The 26,168-nt window shown below is 42.6% G+C and overlaps 1 protein-coding gene across 2 annotated transcripts in view; it reads left to right on the top strand.

The window, feature by feature from the left end:
• Positions 1-680: 680 nt before the first annotated feature.
• REN (renin) overlaps positions 681-26,168 on the top strand; it is a 1,244,704-nt gene continuing 1,219,216 nt past the window's right edge. For both annotated transcript variants that reach the window (XM_077481235.1, XM_077481236.1), the window contains exon 1: positions 681-901. In XM_077481235.1, the coding sequence (XP_077337361.1) occupies positions 852-901 (50 nt within the window). In that variant the 5' untranslated portion in view covers positions 681-851. The remainder of the gene's footprint in view (positions 902-26,168) is intronic.

Raw genomic sequence — 26,168 nt, 5'->3', positions numbered from 1 at the left:
AGATTTGTAAACAATATTTGAGAGAAATAGGCCTTTTGTGTACATAGAAAAAGTTGTTGCGCTCAGCTCATGATAAATAGGGGCAAACAGTGTACGTGATGTTTCAGTAAATATCAAAATATGTTTAAATCATATAGCATTTGTACAAATATTCTCTGCTACTTTATAAATGAAGAATAGAAAACTATATATGATTCTATGTTGCTACTGCTATCTCAAGAATCTGTGAAACAGAATACAACTATTCCTTTGTGATGAAGTTATACAATTAATACATCTATTAATATGCTCCATTACTTTTTTGGAGTGATATTTTGAAGATTTTAATGATAGATATTGTTCCCATGTTATGTCTGACCTTTCCCGTTTCCTGCTGCCTCCCCTGTTTCCTAAAATGTTTTATTTATTTTTTAAGTGCTTTCCCATGAGTGTTGTCATTTGATGTATATTATGTTACAACGACAAAGGTTAAACTAAGATCTAAACTATTTTGTATTCAGAGAAGACTAGAAAAGTCCAGATCCTACCAACCTGGCTAACTCCAGACAGCTATATATAAACAGAGCAAGTAGTAAAAGTCAAAGAGAAAGAAAGAAAGCTTAAGATAAATAAAAATGAACGTCAGAGGCAGTAAAGCATTTACTTAAGGATAAGATAAAGAGTAAGATTAAATATACAGAAAGGTTTAATAAAAAAAAAAAAATAATAATAATAATATCAGATAGAGCATGTGAAATTATTGATGGTAGATATAAAAAGAACAAAATAGACTGTAGTTAGATAAAATAGTTAAACGTGATTCAAGAACACAAGACTACAGTGAAGCAAGAAGCCCTGTGACTATCTTCATCATGCGTGCACTGTTATTGACTATTCTCCTATCTTGTGATGCACTCAAAAGGTAAGAAAATAATACAACATTTTATTCTATGGGGATTTACTAAAATAGTAGTAGGAGCACAACCTGAGGTTGATTCCAGGCAAGAAAAAAATTGTTTATACAGTAATAAACATAAAAGCAAATCTGTAGTTTATAACCTTTAATAAGGAATAATATAGAAAGGTAATCATGGGGACATGATAATATTTGTGCTATTACAAAAATATATTGTCACATGGACAGGAATTGATTTTGGTACCCAAAGTTATTTAGAACCATTATCTAGCAATTTTGTCTCAAGCAGTAGTGTACATAATTGCCCACTTAATCACCTGGTAGTTTGATTTTAATATCGTGTAAGGAAATAAAATGGCAATCAGAAAACAACAATACTTAATAGAGCCAGTTGATATTTCCCATCTTTAGCTGATGTGATTTCTGATGCATTCCAAAATGCATGGCATTGCATGACAAGTGAAACTACATGATTTTCTAAGGAGGCTATTCACATATTTGCAGTTTGAATCCAATGCAATTATAAAAAGGGTCCTGTTCAAGTTTGGAGCGGTGCAATTTCTAGCTCTATAGACTTCAATAGTAACTGCATTTAAAACGCTTATATGTCCTAAGATAACATATTTCCAGTATGTTTTCTGGAAGTTTTTTCTGTGTTCCTGACAAGAGAGAGAAAGCGACATGCATCTAAACCACATCAACTCGCACAGCAGCTGCTCCTTCAAATTGCACTGCAAAACTGATTCAACTTGCATTGCATCAGTGTGAACCTAGCCTTATGCCCTGTAAACACGGTCGGACATTCCGACCACAAAATCCTTCCGATTTTTTCTGACGGATTTTGTTCGAAACTGTTGTTGCATACACATGGTCAGACAAAGTTAGCGGAAAATCCGATCTTTCGGAATGAGGTGACGGTCGTTGCATACGACGGGACTATGTAGAGGCTAGATCGGACCCTTTCCATCGGAATTTCCAACCATGTGTACAGAGCATTAGACTAAAATCCAACTGTAACACACTAAAACATTGTGAATAATTTCACATTTTAAAGTTTGTGTAGGAATGCCTCTTCTGCATTACAAATGATAAGCAAAAGAGGTTTTTAGATAACCAGATTCCAAATCTGAATTTCCCCCAGTTTTGTAGATGGGGAAAAATTCGTTTTCAAAGAATGACCAATTGTATGACCAATTGTATGCAAGTAATAAAACAATATTTTTGCTCAAGTATAATTGGATGATAGACGTCAGCAATTGTGGAATTCACAGATTCCACAAAGGGAACATCCAATTTGCCTTTAGCAAAGCAACCCTGTTGCCTGTGACTGTAAATGTAAATATAGATGTTTTCAGCAATGACCCTCAACATCCAAACTAACCCTGGAAACAAAACCTCTCCCTGATCTGCATTACCACTATATAACATACTGTTAGTGTGTCAGTGACTTAATGGCAATATAGATATACTTTTTATGAAATTTTCTCTTGACCGCTCAAAAATCTCTTTCCGATAGGCTATAGTACACTGTACAAACTGTGTGTCTGTGGCTTAGTATAAAGATAAAAGATTTCAGCAATAACCACCAGTATTTGACTGTCCTTGCCAGGGTCAGATTAAAAGCAACATGGGCCTAGTCCTGAGGATTTTGGAGGGCTGTTCTTATGGTTAATATATCAAATTAAAACGCAAACTTTTTTTATTAAAACAAAATAGGTATTTTAAACAAACTGCTCATTCAAACTGTATGTGCAAGAAAACCAGTGTGAATGAGCCCAAATTATATATTTTTTTTTACTTTTTTTCCATTACTTATTGCAATATTTTGTTTACATTCTTATTTTTGTTTTGTTTTTTTATTTATTTTTACAATTTTACTATTTTTTCCCCACAATGATTTTGTTGTTGAAGGGGGGGGGGGGGGGGGGGCAGTGGATAATGTCAGCAGGGCAGTGGACGATGCCAGCAGTTTTTTTTATATATTTATATTAAAAATTTTAATAATTTTACAATTTCATGTTTTATTTTATTTTTTTCAAAATGCATTTAGGGCTCGGTTTTTGGCAGTGGACGGCATCAGTAGGGCAATGTCAGTGCCCTAATGGTCAATCCAACCCTCCTGGGCCTATATTAAGGTAGGGGCACCAATAGCTCCTACGTTAATCTGGCCCTGGTCCTTGTAACTCCATGTAAATAAACGATTGACATTTTCAGCAATCGGCATCAGCACCTAACTTTACCAACAGTCTATGAGTATTGAGTAACAAAAAAACAAAAACAACTCATGATTGGCCCCTCTAAGCCACCTGATCACAGTTCAAGGGTCATGAAGTGCATGATTAGGAATTGGTTGCTATAGCATCTAACAATCGCAATCGTTAACCATTTTATCAAACTACAAATGAACTAGTGGCTGACTTGACCCTAAAGCTTATCACTACTTGAAAGCAAAACTGCATTCAAAGCAAAGCTGTAACTGCCATTCCACAATCTAGTTAAACACATTGCAACAAACTGGATACCTTCCCATATGTTTCAGAATGTGTAGTGCAACATGTCAGCCATGATCATTTTATTTTATTTTTTTGATTGGTTAAAAATATTCACATTCCTTTTATAAGGATGCATTTATGAGCTATGGAGATTTTTAACAGCTGTACATGTTTTTTTCTAAATGGATTATATAGGGGGTCATTTACTAGCAGTGCTAATTACTGTTAATTACTGCGAATTAGCACTAATTAGTGCTAAAACGTTATTCATTATAGCGCTAGTGAGAAAATACTCCCAAAATCGAAATTTGCTATAGTTCCCTGAAACCAAATGGCGCCCAAACCCTTACTCTGCTAAAACCTGGAGAATTGCACATGGAAATATTGTTTAGAGCATGATATAATTACCTCTTCCCACCCGGCCAATGTACTTATACGGCCGGGTGGGAGCTCTCTACTTCTGATAGGATGTTCAGGAACGTCCTTCAGAAGGAGGGGGATCGTGCCCGTGCACACATACAGTATGTACATGATCATTTGCGTACATATGTCCGTGATCACACAAACCAATTATTATACACTTAACTGAATTTTTTTTACCAAAAACATGTAGCAGAATACATTTTGGCTTAAATTTATGACAAAATTAGATTTTTATTGGATTTCTTTTAAAATAGAAAAAAGAAAATATTGTTTTTTTTTCCAAATTTCCGCTTTTTTTGCGCTTATATCACAAAAAATCCAAACGGAGTCGTGAATAAATACCACCAAAATAAAGCTCTATTTGTGCGAACAAAATGATAAAAAAATTTATTTGGGTACAGTGTAGCATGACCGCACAATTGTCATTGAAAGTGCGAGAGCGATGAAAGCTGAAAATTGGGCTGGGAAGGAAGGGGGTGAAAGTGCCCTGTATTGTAGTGGTTAATAATATATTGTATATTTTAGTACTATTTAAAGATAACCTGCTTTTAAACTGTGTGAAAAAGTGATTTCAAACTGAAATATCTTTAAAAGTCTGTGAAGAGATAAATTCCCCATTTTTGTACAACTAGGTTCCAACACAACTGAGCATGCTCAGACCTGCAAATAGCTCTCATTTTAGCTCCAGTGTCTTTTTTACAGGGCGCTATAGTAAATACGAAAATGAGCACTGAGTTAAAGAGCATTCTTTGGAAGTGAAAATCAGCGCTATTATACAAATAGAAATATAAAAAATAAATTTTCCTTTGCAACATTGTTGCTTCTACTTTAAATAATATTTATATTTTGTTTTTAAGAATGTTAGAATGTGGAATGGTTTGATGTTTTTGTAAAATATATTTTCCTCTGTCACTTTCACTTGTTAGAGCCCATTCACACAGGGGCAACACGACTTGTAGGCGACTTGAGTCAGGCAACTTGGACACGACTTGAGTTTAAGATCACAGCGCGACTTGGGACGACTTCAAAACGACTTGTGATGACTTCAAGCGCGACTTGGGACGACTTACAAGTCGCCCCAGGCCAGGCAACTTTTGCCGAGGCCAAGCAGAGAATGAGCTCAAGGGGGAACTCCACGGCAAATTTCTGAAAAAATTTTGGCGTGGGTTCCCCCTCCGAGAGCATACCAGGCCCTTAGGTCTGGTATGGATTCCAAGGGGAACCCCCTACGCCGAAAAAACGGCGTGGGGGTCCCCCCCAGATCCACACCAGACCCCTATCCGAGCACGCTACCCGGCCGGCCAGGAAAGGGGGTGGGGACGAGCGGGCGCCCCCCCCCTCCTGAGCCGTACCAGGCCGCGTGCCCTCAACATGGGGGGGTGCCTTGGGGGAGGGGGGGCGTGCGGCCCCCCCACCCCAAAGCACCTTGTCCCCATGTCGATGAGGACAAGGGCCTCTTCCCGACAACCCTGGCCGTTGGTTGTCGGGGTCTGCGGGCGGGGGGCTTATCGGAATCCGGGAGCCCCCTTTAATAAGGGGGCCCCCGGATACCGGCCCCCCACCCTATGTGAATGAGTATGGGGTACAATGTACCCCTACCCATTCACCTGTGGAAAAAAAGTACAAAAAAAAACACAACACAGGGAAAAAATATTTTATTGCACAGCTCCGGGGGTCTTCCGTCTTCGGGGGTCTTCTCGCCGGACTCCTCCGCTATCTTCTTGTAGCTCTTTTGCTAGCGGAGGAGTCCGGCTTTCTTCCTCCCCGCCGCCGGCCTCTTCTCCCGACTTCGGGGGTCTTGTCCCCCTCTTCGGTTCTTCTGCCGGGCCACCGCGCCTTCTTATAGCTCTTTTGCAGGCGGTGGCCCGGTCTTCTGTCGCCGCCGCTGCCGCCGCCGCCTTCCGTTCTTCTTCTTCTTCTTCTCCAGGAGATGTTGACACGACGATCTCTCCGGCCACAATGCCAGGGACGCGCTCCGCTGCCACTTATATAGGGACAATGGGGCGGTGTCACATGGGTTGATGTCACATGGGTTGGTCACATGGGTTGATGTCACATGGTAAGGGGGCGGGGTCACCATGTGACATCAACCCATGTGACCAACCCATGTGACATCAACCCATGTGACACCGCCCCATTGTCCCTATATAAGTGGCAGCGGAGCGCGTCCCTGGCATTGTGGCCGGAGAGCTCGTCGAGTCAACATCTCCTGGAGAAGAAGAAGAAGAAGAACGGAAGGCGGCGGCGGCGGCGTCGGCGACAGAAGACCGGGCCACCGCCTGCAAAAGAGCTATAAGAAGGCGCGGTGGCCCGGCAGAAGAACCGAAGAGGGGGACAAGACCCCCGAAGTCGGGAGAAGAGGCCGGCGGCGGGGAGGAAGAAAGCCGGACTCCTCCGCTAGCAAAAGAGCTACAAGAAGATAGCGGAGGAGTCCAGCGAGAAGACCCCCGAAGACGGAAGACCCCCGGAGCTGTGCAATAAAATATTTTTTCCCTGTGTTGTGTTTTTTTTTTGTACTTTTTTTCCACAGGTGAATGGGTAGGGGTACATTGTACCCCATACTCATTCACATAGGGTGGGGGGCCGGTATCCGGGGGCCCCCTTATTAAAGGGGGCTCCCGGATTCCGATAAGCCCCCCGCCCGCAGACCCCGACGGCCAGGGTTGTCGGGAAGAGGCCCTTGTCCTCATCGACATGGGGACAAGGTGCTTTGGGGTGGGGGGGCCGCACGCCCCCCCTCCCCCAAGGCACCCCCCCATGTTGAGGGCACGCGGCCTGGTACGGCTCAGGAGGGGGGGGCCGCCCGCTCGTCCCCACCCCCTTTCCTGGCCGGCCGGGTAGCGTGCTCGGATAAGGGTCTGGTGTGGATCTGGGGGGGACCCCCACGCCGTTTTATCGGCGTAGGGGGTTCCCCTTGGAATCCATACCAGACCTAAGGGCCTGGTATGCTCTCGGAGGGGGAACCCACGCCAAATTTTTTTCAGAAATTTGCCGTGGAGTTCCCTCTTGAGAGCTGATAATTCTGTCAAAGTCGCCTCCGTATAGACGGAGATCCGACTTGGAAGCGATCTCCATTGAAATCAATGGGTACCGATCGCCTACAAGTCGGATAGAAGTAGTACAGGAACCTTTTCTGAAGTCGGAGCGACTTCAGTAGTGTGCATTAAGACGGCTCTCATTCACTTACATTGCTTTTTAAATGTTGTCCGACCTGAGGCGACCTGAGGCGACTAGGGGCGACCTGAAGTCGGATCAGGAGTTGCCCCTGTGTGAATGGGCTCTTCATCTCACAACAATCTTTACCCAAACTCACACAGGTGTCGTTACAAAGCACAAACAATACCATTGCTGATGCAAATTTAAAATGCTTTTTATAATTTACAAAAAATTTATAATTTGAGCCCAAAAAATGTGATATGTGTACCAACATCATTTATCAAAATGTTATTCCCAAAAATGTGAGGGTAATATTACACTGACACACAAAGAACCACTAAATATCACTGAATAAATCAAGAAGAATAATGCCGCGTACACACGGTTGGAATTTTCCGACAACAAATGTTTGATGTGAGCTTGTTACAAACTCAAATATGTGTCTACCGGCACAAAAAAAAAAATTATATCTAAAATTGCTAAATATTGTGATACACCCCTACTAAAAAAATCAGTTTGCTGCAGTCAAATGTGGTTCCACTTAAACCGAAAACCTGAAGAAAAAAAAAAAAGAAGAGAAGGATTATATGCTGGCTCCGCTAACTTTTATACTTTATAATGTTATACACAAACAATACACCACTATGTAAAAAATCTCACTCTAAAAAAAACACTGAGAAAAAGAAAATGATAATACACACACACACACACACACACACACACACACACACACACACACACACACACACACACACACACACACACACACATATATACATACACCACCGTTAAAAATAAATAAATATAATACTGTATTTATACATGCATGTATCTAAGTAATCCACTGGTGTCTATATTTCACATGCAACTATTGTCGCTATTTATACAGAAAATGTTCAATGTTTAAGTTAGTATCTGCAAACCAACATATAGATAAACCCTTCTTTCAAATTGTCTGCTGTGAAAAAAGTCCAGCTTCTTATATCCGTGATTCTGTGCGTTTCACATCCAGCAATCCAGTGACAACACCAACACCATAAGAATTGGGCACTCACCAGATATTATTGTGAAGCACCTTTGGTTCATTGATAGGGATAACCGATCCACTCAGGGTCTATGCTGCTCCCAATTTACCAATTCACTCAGGGTCTATACTGCTCCCAGCTTACAGGTATTAAACAATGTTCACCATCATAAAAAATGAACAGCAATCATTGCGCAGTATATCTATACATTTATTTATGAAAAAAGTAAAAACAAGGGGGGGCGTGACCGGATGGTGATGGCGGCGGTGTGTGAGGAGTGAGTGTGAGAGAGATGTGTGCTCTCACTGCACGCTGACGGGAGCTGGTATCTGCTGCGCCTGTGACATCCCCGTTTGATCTCCCTAACGGAGAAGGCTCTGGCTCGGTGTGCTGGGGAGACCTGTGGTGCCCAGCAGTGGTTGCTGACGGTCGGGAGAGGCAGAGTGTGGCGGAGCGGTGGGATCTTTTGAGCACCGGCGGTGTGTGGAGGAGGGTGAACGGAGGGGAGATCTCTCAGCTCAGCCCCTGGAGGTGAAATCCCGTGAGATCCGCTCGAGAGAGGAGCCACATCACTGAGACTGGGGAGGAGGCACAGCCACTTCCAGGTAAAAGCCAGCTAAACCCAGCGAAGAAATTTAAAGGCATAGATATATTATATATTGTTATGCAGTGACTGTGGAGAGACGTTTTATTTCAAGCCAGATCCCCCCCATCATTGCCCCGTTTGAGTTGATTTAAAGGAGAAATAAGAGGGGAGTTGTTGTGAACGCTGTATTATCCTTGGGGAAAGTGTTGCAGTAAGAAAGAAATATACAAATACATATACTGGAAAAATAGCTCCTGCTGCTGCTTTCCCTTTAAGAAATTAGTTCAAATCAAATCCACTCATGTTTAAAGTTCTGGACCGACTGCGGAGTAGCTGAAGCCGACCTCTCCTCCTTTTTTTTTTTTGCCTTGGCCTAGGGAAATTACCCCCCTTCAAAAAACGTTATTGTTTTTTTTTTTTTTTTTTTTTTTTCCGGGGACACTTACGGATCTGAACGATGTCTGCAAGGAGGAGGGGGGAGGAGCATGCCAGGCAGGAAAATGTGGGGGCGCAATCTTTGAGATCCGCCAAAGAAAAAGATAAAGAAAAAGATCCCCAGTTCACTGCAACAACAGCTGGGATAGCTGCTGCGGCCAAGTTGGAAAAATATGCCCATGCTCATACCCATGCTCATACTCCCGATAATACGCCAACCAAGGGGGGACAGGGGAGTCTAGTAAAACCTCCAACGGACAGAAAGAGTCAAGGGCAACTGTCACAAACAGGCGTAAAACAAATAAATAACAAAAACGCGGGTGCAATTGGAAGATCAGAGTCAGATCCCATGCTGGTACACCCAATAAATGGTGAAGAAGAGCCGACGCTGAAGGAGGTCCTTGGGGCTGTTAACGTTTGCAAACAATCATTATTGGAGCTATGCGATCAAACAAGAAGTATTAAAGAAGAGCTGGCCTTTATACGGCAGGAACTTCAGTTAACGGTTGACAGATTAACAGCAGCAGAAGGTAGAATTTCTCAGATTGAAGATGAGGTGTATCCATTAAATCAAGAGGTCAAGGATTTAAAAATACAGATGGGCAAATATGAAGGGAAACTGGATGAATTGGAAAACAGACTCCGCAGGGACAATATAAGACTGGTAGGCCTCCCCGAGAAGTGTGAAGGCTCTGACACAGCTGAGTTTCTGGAAAAATGGCTTGTTGAAGTGTTTGGCAGAGAGTCTTTCTCCCAACAATTTGCTATTGAAAGGGCACATAGAGTTCCGCCTAGAATTATGCATCGGGGGGGTCAGCCTAGATCTGTACTAATCAAATTTTTGAACTTCCGGGATAAGGTTGTTTTGCTTCGGAGGGCCAGGGAGATGGGGAGTGTCAGCTACAAGGGCGCTAAAATCTCGTTTTACTCTGACTTTTCCCCTGATTTGCAGAAGCGCAGAGCGGAGTTTATAGAAGTCAAGCGTAGACTCCAGAAATTGGACATTACATATGCTCTGCTCTATCCGTCAAGGTTACGGGTAGTAGCATTGGGAGAGACTTTATTTTTTGATACGCCTGCAAGGGTAGAAGCATGGATGCAGGAGAAGGGAGATCAGTTATTGAAGAAATGATGTGTTTTTCTTTTTTATATATGCATGTGTATGACCCCCTTTTCACTTCATTTATCCTTTCTTTTCTTTTTTTTTTTTTTTTTTTTTTTTTTTTTTCTCCTTTCCCCTCCCTCTTTTATCGGGAGAGGGGAAGATTAGCGAAGGGGGGATGTAATGGGTGCACTGTAAATGAAGTAAGGGAAGATGACACACTAAAGTCAGGGTGCAGAGAATGACACACAACATAGTAAGAATTTATGCTTGAGGAAGGGGAGGGTCAAAAGGGGGGGTTGTTGAGTATTGGGGGGGAGTGGGAGGTGGGTGGGGATGGAAGCATGAGAGAAGGAGTGGGGAGGGGGGAGCATGAGGGTATGTGTGGGAGTGTAGTGGTCACGGTAAAAACCCCTAGGGGTAACCTAGATAGGTATGGAGAGGGTAGGGGGGAGGGAACAGGGAAGATGGAAGCATACAAAATTCAGGAAAAGGAAATAGGTAATATTTGCACAGTCATAGATGTTAATTTAAAAGTAATGAGTAAATACGGGGTAATGGTGTGTGTAGATAGAAGGTTTGGATCTCACGCTCACAAGAGGAGACTGAGAAGGGTAGACACTAGGGAGTATAAAAGATGGTATAGCTTTATTAAAGTACTCACTAAGTGGGATTGCACTTTTCTTTTTACATCCCCCCATTGCATTCGCCTCTTCGGCATGAACTATAGAGGGAGAAGTAGGGATTATTTCTGCTCAACGTCAGGGAATTCAAGCAATTTAAATGTTAATTTTGAGCCTTCAGGTTTTATTCTTTTCTCGCTCTTCTTTTTTCTTTTTCCACACTTCCTAGAGTTATGCAGTCCAGAGTTTTGAATATTGGCTCTTGGAATGTCCGAGGGCTGGGAGCCTCTGTAAAAAGAGCAGTAGTGTTCGACACCTTGGAAAAGTGTGGAGTAGGATTGATCTGCCTACAGGAGACACACCTAAGTAAAGAAACTATATTAAAAACTCAGAGTAGGAAATTTCAAGTCCAGTACCATTCAGTCCACACCTCTTACTCGAGGGGAGTGGCGGTGTTGGTAAGGAGAGAGGTGGCGTTCTCCTGTCGGCAGATCAATATAGATAAAGAAGGGCGGTTTATCTTTTTACACTGTGTAATTGAAAATCAGGAGTATGTTTTTGCAAATGTTTACATTCCTCCCCCATTTAAAATGGAAGTTTTATATTATTTGATGGAATTTATAGCGGACAAATCGGGGATTCCTGTTATAGTAATGGGAGACTTTAATGAGGTTATAAATAAAAGCCAGGATAGGTTTCCACCAGGAATATATATGCAAACGGAGGCTGAGACCCGGCTGTCTCGATTTTTGCTGGAGGGGGGCCTGTCTGATATATGGAGAAAGCGTAACCCGGACCAGTTACAATATTCATGTTTCTCAAGCTCATACTCCTCACTCTCAAGGATAGATTTAGTCCTTGGGAATGAGGAGGCAAGCCGTGTAGTAAAGGAAATAGTTTATCAACCTAGAGGGGTGTCAGATCACTCGCTAGTGACAGTTTCGGTAAATCTAGGAGGGATAAAGCCCCCAAGAGTATGGAATATGAATCCAGTGTGGTTTGAGCTAATTGGGGACCCCGAGAGGGTGCTGTTTAGTGTGGCAGAGTTTGTGGAGTTTAACAGCGGGTCTGCAGAGATTGGAGTAATATGGGATGCATTGAAGGCCTATCTTAGGGGTATTCTTATCCAACAGGTAGCGAATGTTAAGAAAACATCTAATGAATGGGAGGATAGGGTTGAAAGGGATCTAGTAATAGCAGAGAGAGCCTATATAGAAAACCCCACCCCAGAGAAAAAAAAAACATGGTTAGAGAAACAACGGGAACACAAGGCAGTGGTTATTAGGAAAATAGAGAATAAAAAACTGTTCCAGAAACAAGTGGAATATGGGGAAGGGGAAAAAGTAGGAAAGATGTTGGCACAGATTGTAAGAAGTAACTCCTCGCCATCCACTGTCCCAGTAATAAGGACTGAGAAAGGAGAAATATCAGCACAGAGCTCAGTGATTACTGATACCTTTAGGGTATTCTATGCCAAACTGTATTCTTCACGGGGGACAGAGGTTGGCGAGGATATGGATAGGTTCTTTTCGAATATCAAAATGCCTTCCCTAACAAAGGAGGAGAATGAGATAATGGAAGCCCCATTAACAATTGAGGAAATCCAGTGCGCAGTAGCAGCAATGGCCAATAAGAAATCCTCAGGGCCAGATGGTCTTCCTTTGGAAACCTATAAATATTACAGTAAAATATTGCTTCCAGAGCTCCTGAAAGTATTTAACTGGGCAAAAAAAGAGGGGAGATTGCCAACTTCAATGACTGAGGCAACAATAATAGTCTTACACAAGGAGGGGAAGGACCCATTGGAAACACAGTCCTATCGACCCATTTCCCTTCTCTGTGCGGATGCTAAAATATTAGCCAAAGTATTAGCCATTAGATTGAATAAAATTATTTCCAGGCTGATACATCCCGACCAAACAGGTTTCATCCCGGGCAGAACTACAAGCACAAACATAAGAAGACTATATCTTAATATGCAGGTACCTATAGAGAATGATGGCAATAAGGCAATAATGGCTTTAGATGTAATCAAAGCCTTCGATAGTTTAGAATGGCCCTATATCTGGCGGGTACTGAGGGAATTTGGGTTTGGCCCTAATCTTATTGCATGGGTAAAAACTCTGTATAACGGCCCTAGTGCTAGAATTAGGGTCAATAATGAATATTCAGATAGGATTTTTCTAGAGAGGGGGACAAGACAGGGGTGCCCTTTGTCACCCCTGATCTTCGCCCTAGCAATAGAACCATTAGCTATTGCAATTAGATCCAGTAGGAATATGGTCGGTTTTCAAAGGAGGACGAGGGAAGAGAGGATAGCGCTATATGCGGACGATACTCTCCTCTTTCTGGGGGACACAGAGCAGTCCCTCAGACAAGGGATGAAACTTATTTCAGATTTCGGGAGGTTCTCTGGCCTGGAGATAAACTGGGAAAAATCAGTTCTTATGCCATTGGATAAAAGTAGGGCCCAAAGCCCAGGGACAGGCGCGCAGCTGGAAGTTGTGGAGCGCATGAAATACCTGGGGATACACATACAAAAAGATCCTAATAAATATATAAATGATAATTTGGTTCCATTAATAGCTAAATTCAAGAAGAAAATCGAAATCTGGAAAAGACTCCCATTATCGAATGCAGGGAGATGTAACTTGATTAAAATGGTATGGATGCCTCAGTTGTTGTATGTGTTACATAACTCCCCGATTTGGGTAGACATAACGTGGTTTAGGAAAATAGAGGTACTATTCCGAGAACTTATATGGAAAGGGGGAGTATCCAGGATAGCTCTACAAACCTTGCAATTACCTACAAGAAAAGGTGGAATGGCAGTTCCACATCCAAGGAGCTATTTTTTAGCTGCGCAATTACAACACCTGGACATGAGTGAGGAGATGGGTGGAGGAATTAATAAGGCCTTAATATTAACGGAGACACCCCATAAGAATATGGTAGAAGCTCTGGAGGCAAATTCATTTCCCAAAAAAAAAATACCCACAATAAAACTAGTAGTAAAGGTGTGGAAGGCAGTTAAGGCGATTAAAGGCCTGGGAGGCTTAACTCAGTACACCCCATTGTGGGACAACCGGAACCTGCAGGAAATGGAAGAAATAGGGGTATATAAAGATTGGGAAGTTAAAGGGATAGATAGGTTGGCCCAGTTACAGTGGTGTGAAAAAGTGTTTGCCCCCTTCCTCATTTCCTGTTCCTTTGCATGTTTGTCACACTTAAGTGTTTCGGAACATCAAACCAATTTAAACAATAGTCAAGGACAACACAAGTAAACACAAAATGCAATTTGTAAATTAAGGTGTTTATTATTAAAGGTGAAAAAAAATCCAAACCATCATGGCCCTGTGTGAAAAAGTGATTGCCCCCCTTGTTAAAACATACTATAACGGTGGTTGTCCACACCTGAGTTCAATTTCTCTAGCCACACCCAGGCCTGATTATTGCCACACCTGTTCACAATCAAGGCATCACTTAAATAGGAGCTGCTTGACACAGTAAGGTCCAGCAGAAGATCCTTAAAAGCTACACATCATGCCGAGACCCAAAGAAATTCAGGAACAATTGAGAAAGAAAGTAATTGAGATCTATCAGTCTGGAAAGGGTTATAAAGCCATTTCCAAAGCTTTGGGAATCCAGCGAACCACAGTGAGAGCCATTATCCACAAATTGCGAAGACATGGAACAGTGGTGAACCTTCCCAGGAGTGGCCGGCCGCCCAAAATTACCCCAAGAGCGCAGCCACGACTCATCCAAGAGGTCACAAAAGACCCCACAACAATGTCCAAGGAACTGCAGGCCTCACTTGCCTCAGTTAAGGTCAGCGTTCATGCCTCCACCATCAGGAAAAGACTGGGCAAAAATGGCCTGCATGGCAGAGTTCCAAGGAGAAAACCACTGCTGAGCAAAAAGAACATCAAAGCTCGTCTCAATTTCTCCACAACACATCTTGATGATCCCCAAGACTTTTGGGACAACATTCTGTGGACCGATGAGACAAAAGTGGAACTCTTTGGAGGGTGTGTGTCCAAGTATATCTGGCGTAGAAGGAACACTGCATTTCATAAAAAGAACATTATACCAACAGTAAAATATGGTGGTGGTAGTGTGATGGTCTGGGGCTGTTTTGCTGCTTCAGGACCTGGAAGACTTGCCGTGATAAAAGGAACTATGAATTCTGCTGTTTACCAAGAGATCCTGAAGGAGAATGTCCGACCATCTGTTCGTGTACTCAAGCTGAAACGAACTTGGGTTCTGCAGCAGGACAATGATCCTAAACACACCAGCAAGTCCACCACCGAATGGCTGAAGAAAAACAAAATGAAGACTTTGGAGTGGCCTATCCAAAGTCCTGACCTGAATCCTATTGAGATGTTGTGGTATGACCTTAAAAAGGCCATTCATGCTCGAAAACCCTCTAATGTAACTGAATTAGGACAATTCTGCAAAGATGAGTGGGCCAAAATTCCTCCAGGACACTGTAAAAGCCTCATTGCACGTTATCGCAAACGCTTGGTTGCAGTTGTTGCTGCTAAGGGTGGCCCAACCAGTTATTAGGTTTAGGGGGCAATCACTTTTTCACACAGGGCCATGATGGTTTGGATTTTTTTTCACCTTTAATAATAAACATCTTCATTTACAAATTGCATTTTGTGTTTACTTGTGTTGTCCTTGACTATTGTTTAAATTGGTTTGATGCTCCGAAACACTTAAGTGTGACAAACATGCAAAGGAACAGGAAATGAGGAAGGGGGCAAACACTTTTTCACACCACTGTATATACAGGGAAAATATTAAAAACATTTAGTGCTTTAAGATCAGAGTTTGATATACCCAAACAATCATTTTATAAATACCTTCAAATCAGACACGCCCTAGGGAAACAATTTAATAGGCAAGGTCCTGTGTGGAATAGCTCCCCTATTTTTACCAGATTAAAGGCCCCAGTGAGGACAAAAGGATTTATAGCGGATGTATATCCAGTCATATGTGAAGGAAGTATAGGAAGCCCAGAAGGGTTTAAATGCAGAAGGAAATGGGAGGAGGAGTTGGGAACATTCACGGATGAACAGTGGAGGAAAATATTGGAGGATGGTTACTCAATCTCAGTTTCGCCCGCCCAGAAGATGTCACACTTAATGCTGCTGCATAGGGCCTATTATACGCCAAAAAGACTGTTCAGTTTTGGACGTAGAGCAGATGATAGGTGCCCTAGATGTCAAGAGTCTGGAGACCTAGCTCACATGTTCTGGCGATGCCCAAAATTGTTTCGTTACTGGTCAGAGATTGTTATCACCTTGAATGAAACATTTGGTGTAACGATCAGAGGTGATCCAAGGATATGTGTGCTGGGCCTGGGTGAAGCAATAGGGAGATCGCGACATACCAATAAAGCAATACTGAGATGTTTGTTTCAGGCAAGAAGATTGTTAGCTCAAAGGTGGCAAGCAAAAAATGCTCCTTCAGTAGTGGACTGGCAGACAGCAACTATGGAGACAATATGGAAGGAGAGGGTGATATATTTGAGAAGAGGAAATTTTAAAGAATTTAAAAAGATGTGGAAACCCTGGCTGGATAGAATGAGATACCCAGAATGAGGTATGGGAGAGGGGAAAGCTGGGTAGAGAGAGAGGAAGTAGGAGGGGAAGGAGGATTATATGAGCAATGAGCGAAAAGAGGGGTTAGATAGAAGAAATATTGACACATCATGGATAGGAATGTTTTCTAAAGGTTTTTTTATTACTTACTAAAGTATTACTGTATTTGTAAAGGTGAAATAAGTGCTACACATGCTATAGAGAATGTTTTTTTTGCTTTTATTATGTAAAAGTATGTTGAAAATGAATAAAGATTATGAAATTAAAAAAAATTGCTAAATATTGTGATACACCCCTACTAAAAAAATCAGTTTGCTGCAGTCAAATGTGGTTCCACTTAAACCGAAAACCTGAAGAAAAAAAAAAAAGAAGAGAAGGATTATATGCTGGCTCCGCTAACTTTTATACTTTATAATGTTATACACAAACAATACACCACTATGTAAAAAATCTCACTCTAAAAAAAACACTGAGAAAAAGAAAATGATAATACACACACACACACACACACACACACACACACACACACACACACACACACACACACACACACACACACACACACACATATATACATACACCACCGTTAAAAATAAATAAATATAATACTGTATTTATACATGCATGTATCTAAGTAATCCACTGGTGTCTATATTTCACATGCAACTATTGTCGCTATTTATACAGAAAATGTTCAATGTTTAAGTTAGTATCTGCAAACCAACATATAGATAAACCCTTCTTTCAAATTGTCTGCTGTGAAAAAAGTCCAGCTTCTTATATCCGTGATTCTGTGCGTTTCACATCCAGCAATCCAGTGACAACACCAACACCATAAGAATTGGGCACTCACCAGATATTATTGTGAAGCACCTTTGGTTCATTGATAGGGATAACCGATCCACTCAGGGTCTATGCTGCTCCCAATTTACCAATTCACTCAGGGTCTATACTGCTCCCAGCTTACAGGTATTAAACAATGTTCACCATCATAAAAAATGAACAGCAATCATTGCGCAGTATATCTATACATTTATTTATGAAAAAAGTAAAAACAAGCCATATCACTCACATTTCCAAGTGCCTATAGGTTGGCACTAAACCTTTCCGGCAGTTTGAATGGGTTTAGATGCGTTAGGGTATCGCTGTATCTCTCTTCTCCCAGCATGTGTCCCAAGCCTCACTATCATTAACCGAACATGACATTTTGTATGTCCCAGCAGCCTCTATGCATTTCACAAGTAAAATTGCTTCATCAGGAAGCTGCTTGTTATTCCCTGTCACTCTATTTATATCCCAGGTGCTGTGTTCTATGGCTGATCGTTCATTCCGCCCAACCGGAAGTGAGTGATCCGCCATTTAAGCTATAGTCAACTTCTGCCCACACCCCGAAGTCCTCAATCTGACATTTTAGCTATAGTCAAGTTCCGCCCACAGCCGGAAGTCCTCAATCCTACATCTAACTATGCTAATCTGATAAGCGAAAGGGGAAATATCTATTAGATAAGCATAACCTAGTAAAAGCACCTATATTAAAAAAAAAAAGTTTAGCTAGAGGATTAATGGGCATTAAATAGAAAAGGTTCCCAAAGCTAAGATGGCGGATTGAGGCCTTCCGGGTGTGGGCAGAAGTTGACCATAGCTAAAATGGTGGATTGAGGCCTTCCAGGTGTGGGCGGAAGTTGACCATAGCTAAAATGGCGGATTACTCACTTCTGGTTGGGCAGAATGAACAATCAGCCATAGAACACAGCACCTGGGATATAAATAGAGTGACAGGGAATAACAAGCAGCTTTCTGATGACGCAATTTTACTTGCGAAATGCATAGAGGCTGCTGGAACATACAAAACATCAAACGTAATGATAGTGAGGCTTGGGACACACCCTGGGAGAAGAGAGACACAGCGAGACCCTAACGCATCTAAACCCATTCAAACTGCCGGAAAGGTTCAGTGCCAACCTATAGGCACTTGGAAATGTGAGTGATATGGCTTGTTTTTACTTTTTTTCATAAATAAATGTACAGATCTACTACACAATGATTGCTGTTCCTTTTTTACGATGGTGAACATTGTTTAATACCTGTAAGCTGGGAGTAGTATAGACCCTGAGTGGATTGGTAAATTGGGAGCAGCATAGACCCTGAGTGGATCGGTTATCCCTATCAATGAACCAAAGGTGCTTTTCACAATAATATCTGGTGAGTGGCCAATTCTTAGCCCTTGTACACACGGTCGGAGATTCCAATGGAGAATGTCCGACAGGACCGTGTTGTCGGATAATCCGACAGTGTGTGGGCTCCATCGGACTGTTTCCGTCGGAGTATCCGACGGACCAAGTTTTCCAACTTGTCTATAACATTTTCCGACAACATGCTCCAATCGGACATAGTCCGATCGTGTGTAGCCTACTCCGACGGACAAGGTGCCACGCATGCTCACAATCAAATTCCGACACGGAAGCGCTCGCTCAGGTAAAACTACTGCTCGTAATCGATATAGCACATTTGTCACGCTGCAATGTTAAAAATGATTTCATGAAGCGCATTCTCTTGTTCTTTACAATGCTATAAGAATGAACTTCTTTTGATGCTCATAGTCACACACACTTCTCCCGAAAGTATTTCTTCAGTCTTTTTTACTCATTTCAGCAATACAATATTTTAAATCATCACATCTACACATTTTGTTTTTTAGTGTTTGTTTTTTTGGGGGGGGAATTTTGTGGTTGTTTTTTTTCATCAAAATCTCCTTTTTTGACAGTTTGCTCATCTTTGCATTTTTTGGGGTGTGTTTTGTGTGTCAACTTACCACAACACCATTATTATCTTTTTTGTATTTTATTTTTCTTTTTTAATCTACAGGAGGTTGTTTAGTGTTGGTGCCCCTTGTTATTCATTTCACTTTGTATTTTTGAAATGTACCTGCCTGCTCACAAATAAACTGTCCTTTTTGAAGTCAAACACATACGCAAGTATTTCTTCAAACAAAAAAAAACCTTTATTTAGGTGTCAGTAACAAATAAAGAGGGAGGCAGCGATGGAGAAACTGGGGAGATTAGCGAAGCCTTTGGCCCCCAGAGCACACATCAACTATTTAAACGCAAAAATTGGTGGCCTGAGGATTACATGTCTGAGGGAGAGAAGTCTGGTCCTGAAGTCCAAGAAACCCGGAACAGCAGCAGATGACATCTATGTTCCCAGGCTGTGGTACAAGAGGCTGCATCTTCTGTCAGACCAGACTGAACCCAGGTAATCACACTCTGGTCTTCCTTCCATGCTTCCTTCCAGGCTGTGGTGCTAGAGGTGTGGCAGGAGGAGGAGGAGGGGCATGGGCCAAACCACACAAGTGTGTTGCTTGTGTGATTTGGCCCAACAGACCCTTGTTGAGGGTGTGTATAATTAGCTCCTCACACAAGAGATTTGCCCCTCCTCCATTTGCTGGAGTTTGCACGCAGCCAAGGCAGCCTCTTGATAGGTGGGGGTGGCTTGGAGGGCCGCAGAAGCCTTCCCGATCAGCCTCAGAGCCGACTCCTCCACATCCCCCCCCTTTCTCGCCCTTTTGCACGGAAGGCGGAGGGGAGGGACCTGGCATTCTGTCAGGCTCCTCCGCCCGCCCACTGCCTGGCTGCCGCTTACCCCCGCCTCCTCCTGGCTGCCACTTTCCACAGCCACCTCCTGGCTGCTGCATTCCACACCCTCCTCTTCCTGGCTGAGGTCTCCCTGTGTATGAAAAAGGTTCATAGTTTTAGTTTTTGGTTCATCAAACACACACAATTTTCACATCCAGACTGTTGCAAACTGTTAACCAATAGAAAAGACTATCATTCTGAGCCCAGCATTTTTCTTTCTTGTCCCAAAGGTTTTGGCCACTACTGTCTATTGATATGTGAAACACTTTCTAAAATCAGCAATTAGTGAGCACAAATCAAGTTAGCATCATTCATTTTTACTCCCAAAATATGTACAACAGTACAATACCTGTCTCAAGCTGGGCTCCTCTAGTTCTTCCTGAGTGGAAGGCCCAGGTTGGAAGACTCAGCGGGTGTGGAATATAGCATAGGATGCATGGAAGAAAGAGTAGAGAGGGATTCTCTGACCTCAGCCTGGTCTGACAGAAAATGCATCCTGTCATAATACCACAGCCTGGGCACATAAACGTCATCTGCTGCAGCTCCAGATTGCATGGACTTCAGCACCTTCTTCCTCTCCCTCCAATATGTACTCCTCTGGCCACCGATTTTCACTTTTAAATAGTTGATGTTTGCCCTGAGGACCACCGGCTTCACAAACTCATCCAGTTTCTCCATCGCTGCCTGCCTCTTTAGTTTGTTACTGTAATGAGGGTGTGTCGATTGCCACAGGCAGGGCAGCTCCCCGTATTTATCGATGAACAGAGGGAGGAAACTGTGATCATTGAAACCGTCCATAATTTCTGCAAGACACAACACAAGACAAACCCTAATGTCAGGCTAAACTCCACTAATGCAGGCCTCAATCTAGAAGCATTATAGGCTAGTGATGTACCAAGTTAAAAATGTTACCTTCGTTTGCACGATTGTCGCGTCAGCTTCTCCCTCTGTTCACGGATCATACGTACGACACACACGTGTTGCGTTTTATATACAGTGCGCATGCTTGAAACTCTGCCCGCCCCTGACGTTCTTTCTAGGCTATTCCCTGCCCCTTCACTTTCAGCGCAGTGGGGAGAGCACATGGCGGAGAGAACACAGGTGCGCAATCAGAGTTCCACTAACGAGGAGGAGAGCGAGGAAAGCCCGGAGCCTGAAACGTCCCGATCCAGGAAGAGAAGATTTAAGGCCTCAAATATGTCTTTTGGAGAGATGTTGGAGATGGTGGACATATTGAAGAGGACCGACTATGATGGGAAGTATGGACCTTACCCAAACCCAAATATCAGAAAGGTCCAGATCATGACTAAAGTTGTGAAGAGTCTTCAGAAGAATTTTGGGGTACGACGATCCAAGGATCAACTGAGAAAACGCTGGTCAGACCTGAAACTGAGGGAGCACGATCAGTACAGAGGGATCAAGCGTGTTCTTCAAAAAAGTAAGTAGTTATCGTGTGTTCATATGATTGTTCTTGCTTGCATACTGCTCCATGTGCTTTGATTTCATGTTGTACAGTTTAAAATGGCCACTTTCAAGTTCATGGGTTCAATCGTTCGTAGGAAACATCGTTCTGCAAGTAAGTATTCCAGCTTAACAAAGTATTCACAATAATGTTCTCACCTTTGAACTCGGCCAAAAAACACAATTGTACAACACTTCCAAGCAATGTTTCATATTCCTATTTCTGCCCTCTGTGTGCTAAGTATTCCTTTTTTACATTCTCATAGGGGAGAGAAGACTCGGGAAGTCTGTGGACACCAGGGACCCAACCCCTCCCAAAGAAGGGGAAATTCCAACACCAGAAGCAGAGGAGCAGGAGGAGGAGGAAGGAGAGATCGTTGAAGTTGGACAAATTGTCACCACAACAGGTAAGTATTCCAGCTTTAGAAAGTGTCCAAAATAATGTTCTCACCTTTGAACTCGGCCAAAAAACACAATTGTACCACACTTCCAAGCAATGTTTCATATTCCTATTTCTGCCTTCTGTGTGCTAAGTATTGCTTTTTTACATTCTCATAGGGGAGAGAAGACTCGGGGAGGTCTGAGGACACCAGGGACCACACACCTCCCAAAGAAGGCAAAATTCCAACACCAGAAGCAGAGGAGGAGGAGAAGGAAGGAGAGATTGTTGAAGTTGGACAAATTGTCACCACCACAGGTGAGTGTCGGAGACCACAGCTTCCAGTAAGCTCATCAATGTATGTCGGCATATTTATAATACATGGTGTGGTTTTTTGCTTTTTTTTGTAGGTGATGTGGAAGAAGAATCACATTTTACCAGTGAAAGTGCCCAGATCCTGATTGGGGAGATAATGGGGTGCAATCGGGATTTAGAAAATATACAGCAAAACATCAATAATGTTCAAAATAAAATGAAGAACATCATTGATGTTTTGGGGAGAGTGTGAAACACCCCAAACTAGCTAGGGTTTTCTTTTTTTTTGTTTTGAAACAACAACTTTTGTATTTTACAAAAAGCCAAATTTGGAAGATGCAGAGAGTGTGTCAACATGTGCTATCTCCTATCAGCCCAGTTTGTACATACTCATGTCTGATATTGTCTTCACTTTTCAAAGTTGAACGTTGTAAGTTCCTGTGTTCTGCATGTTACACTTTGATACATGTCTGTTTACACCAAAACATCAAGTTACCCAAAAATGACCTTAAATAATGTTTCTGATACACCCAATATGTTGGTTTGTTGTAAAACCCTTTTCTAAATGCACATGTGAATGTGCTTTGATTAAAAAGTTAAATTAGTATTTGGAGTAAAATTGTTGTTTTTGGTGACAAAGGGTGTTATTTACTAAAGGCAACTCCACTTTGCACTCCAAGTGCAGTTTCAGGTGCACTTTTGCAGTGCACTTGTAGTGGATGTGCCTTTAGGAAATAACACCCACAGTGATGTGTTAATTTTCAGAATCATGTCATTTTCATGACCCCACATATTTCTGCCATGGTGCTGAAAATGAGCAAGATTTTGGTCAGTAATGCACTACATACATTAGTTAACAAAAACAAGGTGTGTGTGTAGCAGACCCACAACATAATAAGATTATCTGAAGAAGAGACTGTCACCTCATCTCGCTCAGAACTTGAGTTTGCACTGTTGTAGAAAAAGGCACAACAACAAAAATCATAAATGTACCTAGGAGACACCTAAAACCAAGCCAATCAGTAAATGAAAACAAAGATTATTGTAGTTTCAAAAAAAATGTATTAAACAATGCCTCTCAGACATTGTCTGGCATATCAATGGCCCCCCTACCCACAAAGTACTCCATGTATTGGGTTCGGACCTCACGGGCGCTTTGGGGGGGGGGGGCAAACCAGGACGAGCAGCTTCAAGGGACGTGAGGTTCTCATTTTCAAGCAAGGCTGCATCTTGGCCAACTGAGACCACATAGTTTGCCGAATGTCTTTTTTAAGAAATTGTGCAGAACACAGCAGGCAAACACTATGTGATTAATTTTATATTCCACCATGTGGATAGGCGTTAAAAAAAGGCGGAACCGGCTGGCCAGTATTCCAAAAGTGTTCTCCACCACTCTTCTGGCTCTGGCCAGCCGGAAATTAAAAATCCTCTGGTCCGGAGTGAGGGTCCTCATCGGGAAAGGCCGCATCAGATGGTTTGCCAGGGCAAACGCCTCAACGAAGACGAACGGGAGTCCTTCCTGATTCTCTACTGGGGGTGGCAAGCCCAGACTGCCACTCTGGAGAAGCCAGTAGAATTCTGTCCGTGCGAACACTCCACCATCCGGCCATTTTGCCCCACGTCCACATACAAGAAGTCATAGGTCGCTGACACCACCGCCAACATCACAATACTATTAAACCCCTTGTAATTATAATAGTACGACCCCGAGTTGGGGGGTGGGACGATGCGGACGTGTTTCCCATCAATTGCACCTCCACAATTGGGAAACTCCCAATGACTGGCAAAGTGGGAGGCCACAGTCTGACATTCCTGTGGCGTTGAAGGAAACTGTGGAGTGAAACAAGACAAAAAATTTGTAATTTTGCACATCAACATTGCAAGCAGATTAGACACCAACATTTTTGGCCAAGATCATTATAACATTTTGGGAAATTAGTATTTAAAGCCTAAAGTATAAGGTCCCCTTATCAGAGTCATCACCCCCCCCCCCCCATCCCTGCCCCACCCCCCACCCCCCCCATCTGATGAGCCCTTGCAAAAAATGAGGGTGGGATGTTTTGGACAGGTAACCCTCTCCACTTGTTTGAGAGATGAATGCCTAAATAATGTGTGATACTTTGGAAAGCCCCTCCTTACTTACACTATTGGCAGCCCACCGGACAGGTAAGAAGTGTCATAATACCAAAAAGAAAACCAAATGGAAGCACACTTTGACATTCTGCTATTAAATATCAAGATAATAATAGGGGTAAAAAAAAAATTTATAGCATTTGAAAGTATTGAGGCAGGCCCTTGCACTACATGCTTTGGTGAACTCCTCCATAAATGTGACCATCAAAAAGGTAGGTAGAGTGTGTATTGGGTTTGATAAAGTCAGCAGATCGAGGATTGCTATCAGCTGACCTAGCAGTTGGGGGAGGGGGGTTCCTAATGAGTTTGGCATAACCCAAAAAAAAAAAAGTTACTCTGCATGAATTGAAGCACACACATAACATTTGTAGACATTTTAGGGGGTGTTTAGGGGAAAGCAATACTATGGAGCTGACAAAAGACATTGGTAAGTGACTAGACTATAGTTTTATGGGCCAAGAAGAGCATGGTGGGGAAGTTAATGAGGCAAATATGCATGAGGACAAAGGGGCAGAGCATATGAATTAGAGCATATTGCAATCATGGTAATTGGGGAATGAGGAAAGAAATGCAAGACATTAGCAATCATTATACAGTGGTGTGAAAAAGTGTTTGCCCCCTTCCTCATTTCCTGTTCCTTTGCATGTTTGTGACAAGTCAAAAGTGTTTCGGAACATCAAACCAATTTAAACAATAGTCAAGGACAACACAAGTAAACACAAAATGCAATTTGTAAATGAAGGTGTTTATTATTAAAGGTGAAAAAAAATCCAAACCATCATGGCCCTGTGTGAAAAAGTGATTGCCCCCTAAACCTAATAACTGGTTGGGCCACCCTTAGCAGCAACAACTGCAACCAAGCGTTTGCGATAACGTGCAATGAGGCTTTTACAGCGTCCTGGAGGAATTCTGGCCCACTCATCTTTGCAGAATTGTCCTAATTCAGTTACATTAGAGGGTTTTCGAGCATGAACGGCCTTTTTAAGGTCATACCACAACATCTCAATAGGATTCAGGTCAGGACTTTGGCTAGGCCACTCCAAAGTCTTAATTTTGTTTTTCTTCAGCCATTCGGTGGTGGACTTGCTGGTGTGTTTAGGATCATTGTCCTGCTGCAGAACCCAAGTTCGTTTCAGCCTGAGTACACGAACAGATGGTCGGACATTCTCCTTCAGGATCTCTTGGTAGACAGCAGAATTCATAGTTCCTTTTATCACGGCAAGTCTTCCAGGTCCTGAAGCAGCAAAACAGCCCCAGACCATCATACTACCACCACCATATTTTACTGTTGGTATAATGTTCTTTTTATGAAATGTAGTGTTCCTTCTACGCCAGATATACTTGGACACACACCTTCCAAAGAGTTCCACTTTTGTCTCATCGGTCCACAGAATGTTGTCCCAAAAGTCTTGGGGATCATCAAGATGTGTTGTGGAGAAATTGAGACGAGCTTTGATGTTCTTTTTGCTCTGCAGTGGTTTTCTCCTTGGAACTCTGCCATGCAGGCCATTTTTGCCCAGTCTTTTCCTGATGGTGGAGGCATGAACGCTGACCTTAACTGAGGCAAGTGAGGCCTGCAGTTCATTGGATGTTTTAGTGGGGTCTTTTGTGACCTCTTGGATGAGTCGTCGCTGCGCTCTTGGGGTAATTTTGGGCGGCCGGCCACTCCTGGGAAGGTTCACCACTGTTCCATGTCTTCGCCATTTGTGGATAATGGCTCTCACTGTGGTTCGCTGGATTCCCAAAGCTTTGGAAATGGCTTTATAACCCTTTCCAGACTGATAGATCTCAATTACTTTCTTTCTCAATTGTTCCTGAATTTCTTTGGGTCTCGGCATGATGTGTAGCTTTTAAGGATCTTCTGGTGGACCTTACTGTGTCAAGCAGCTCCTATTTAAGTGATGC

The sequence above is a fragment of the Lithobates pipiens genome, unplaced genomic scaffold, assembly GCF_037356315.1.
Source record: "Lithobates pipiens isolate NorthernLeopardFrog02 unplaced genomic scaffold, aLitPip1_a1.2 Scaffold_16, whole genome shotgun sequence".
Classification (NCBI taxonomy): Eukaryota; Metazoa; Chordata; class Amphibia; order Anura; family Ranidae; genus Lithobates; species Lithobates pipiens.
This window is presented reverse-complemented; position numbering and strand designations above follow the sequence as displayed.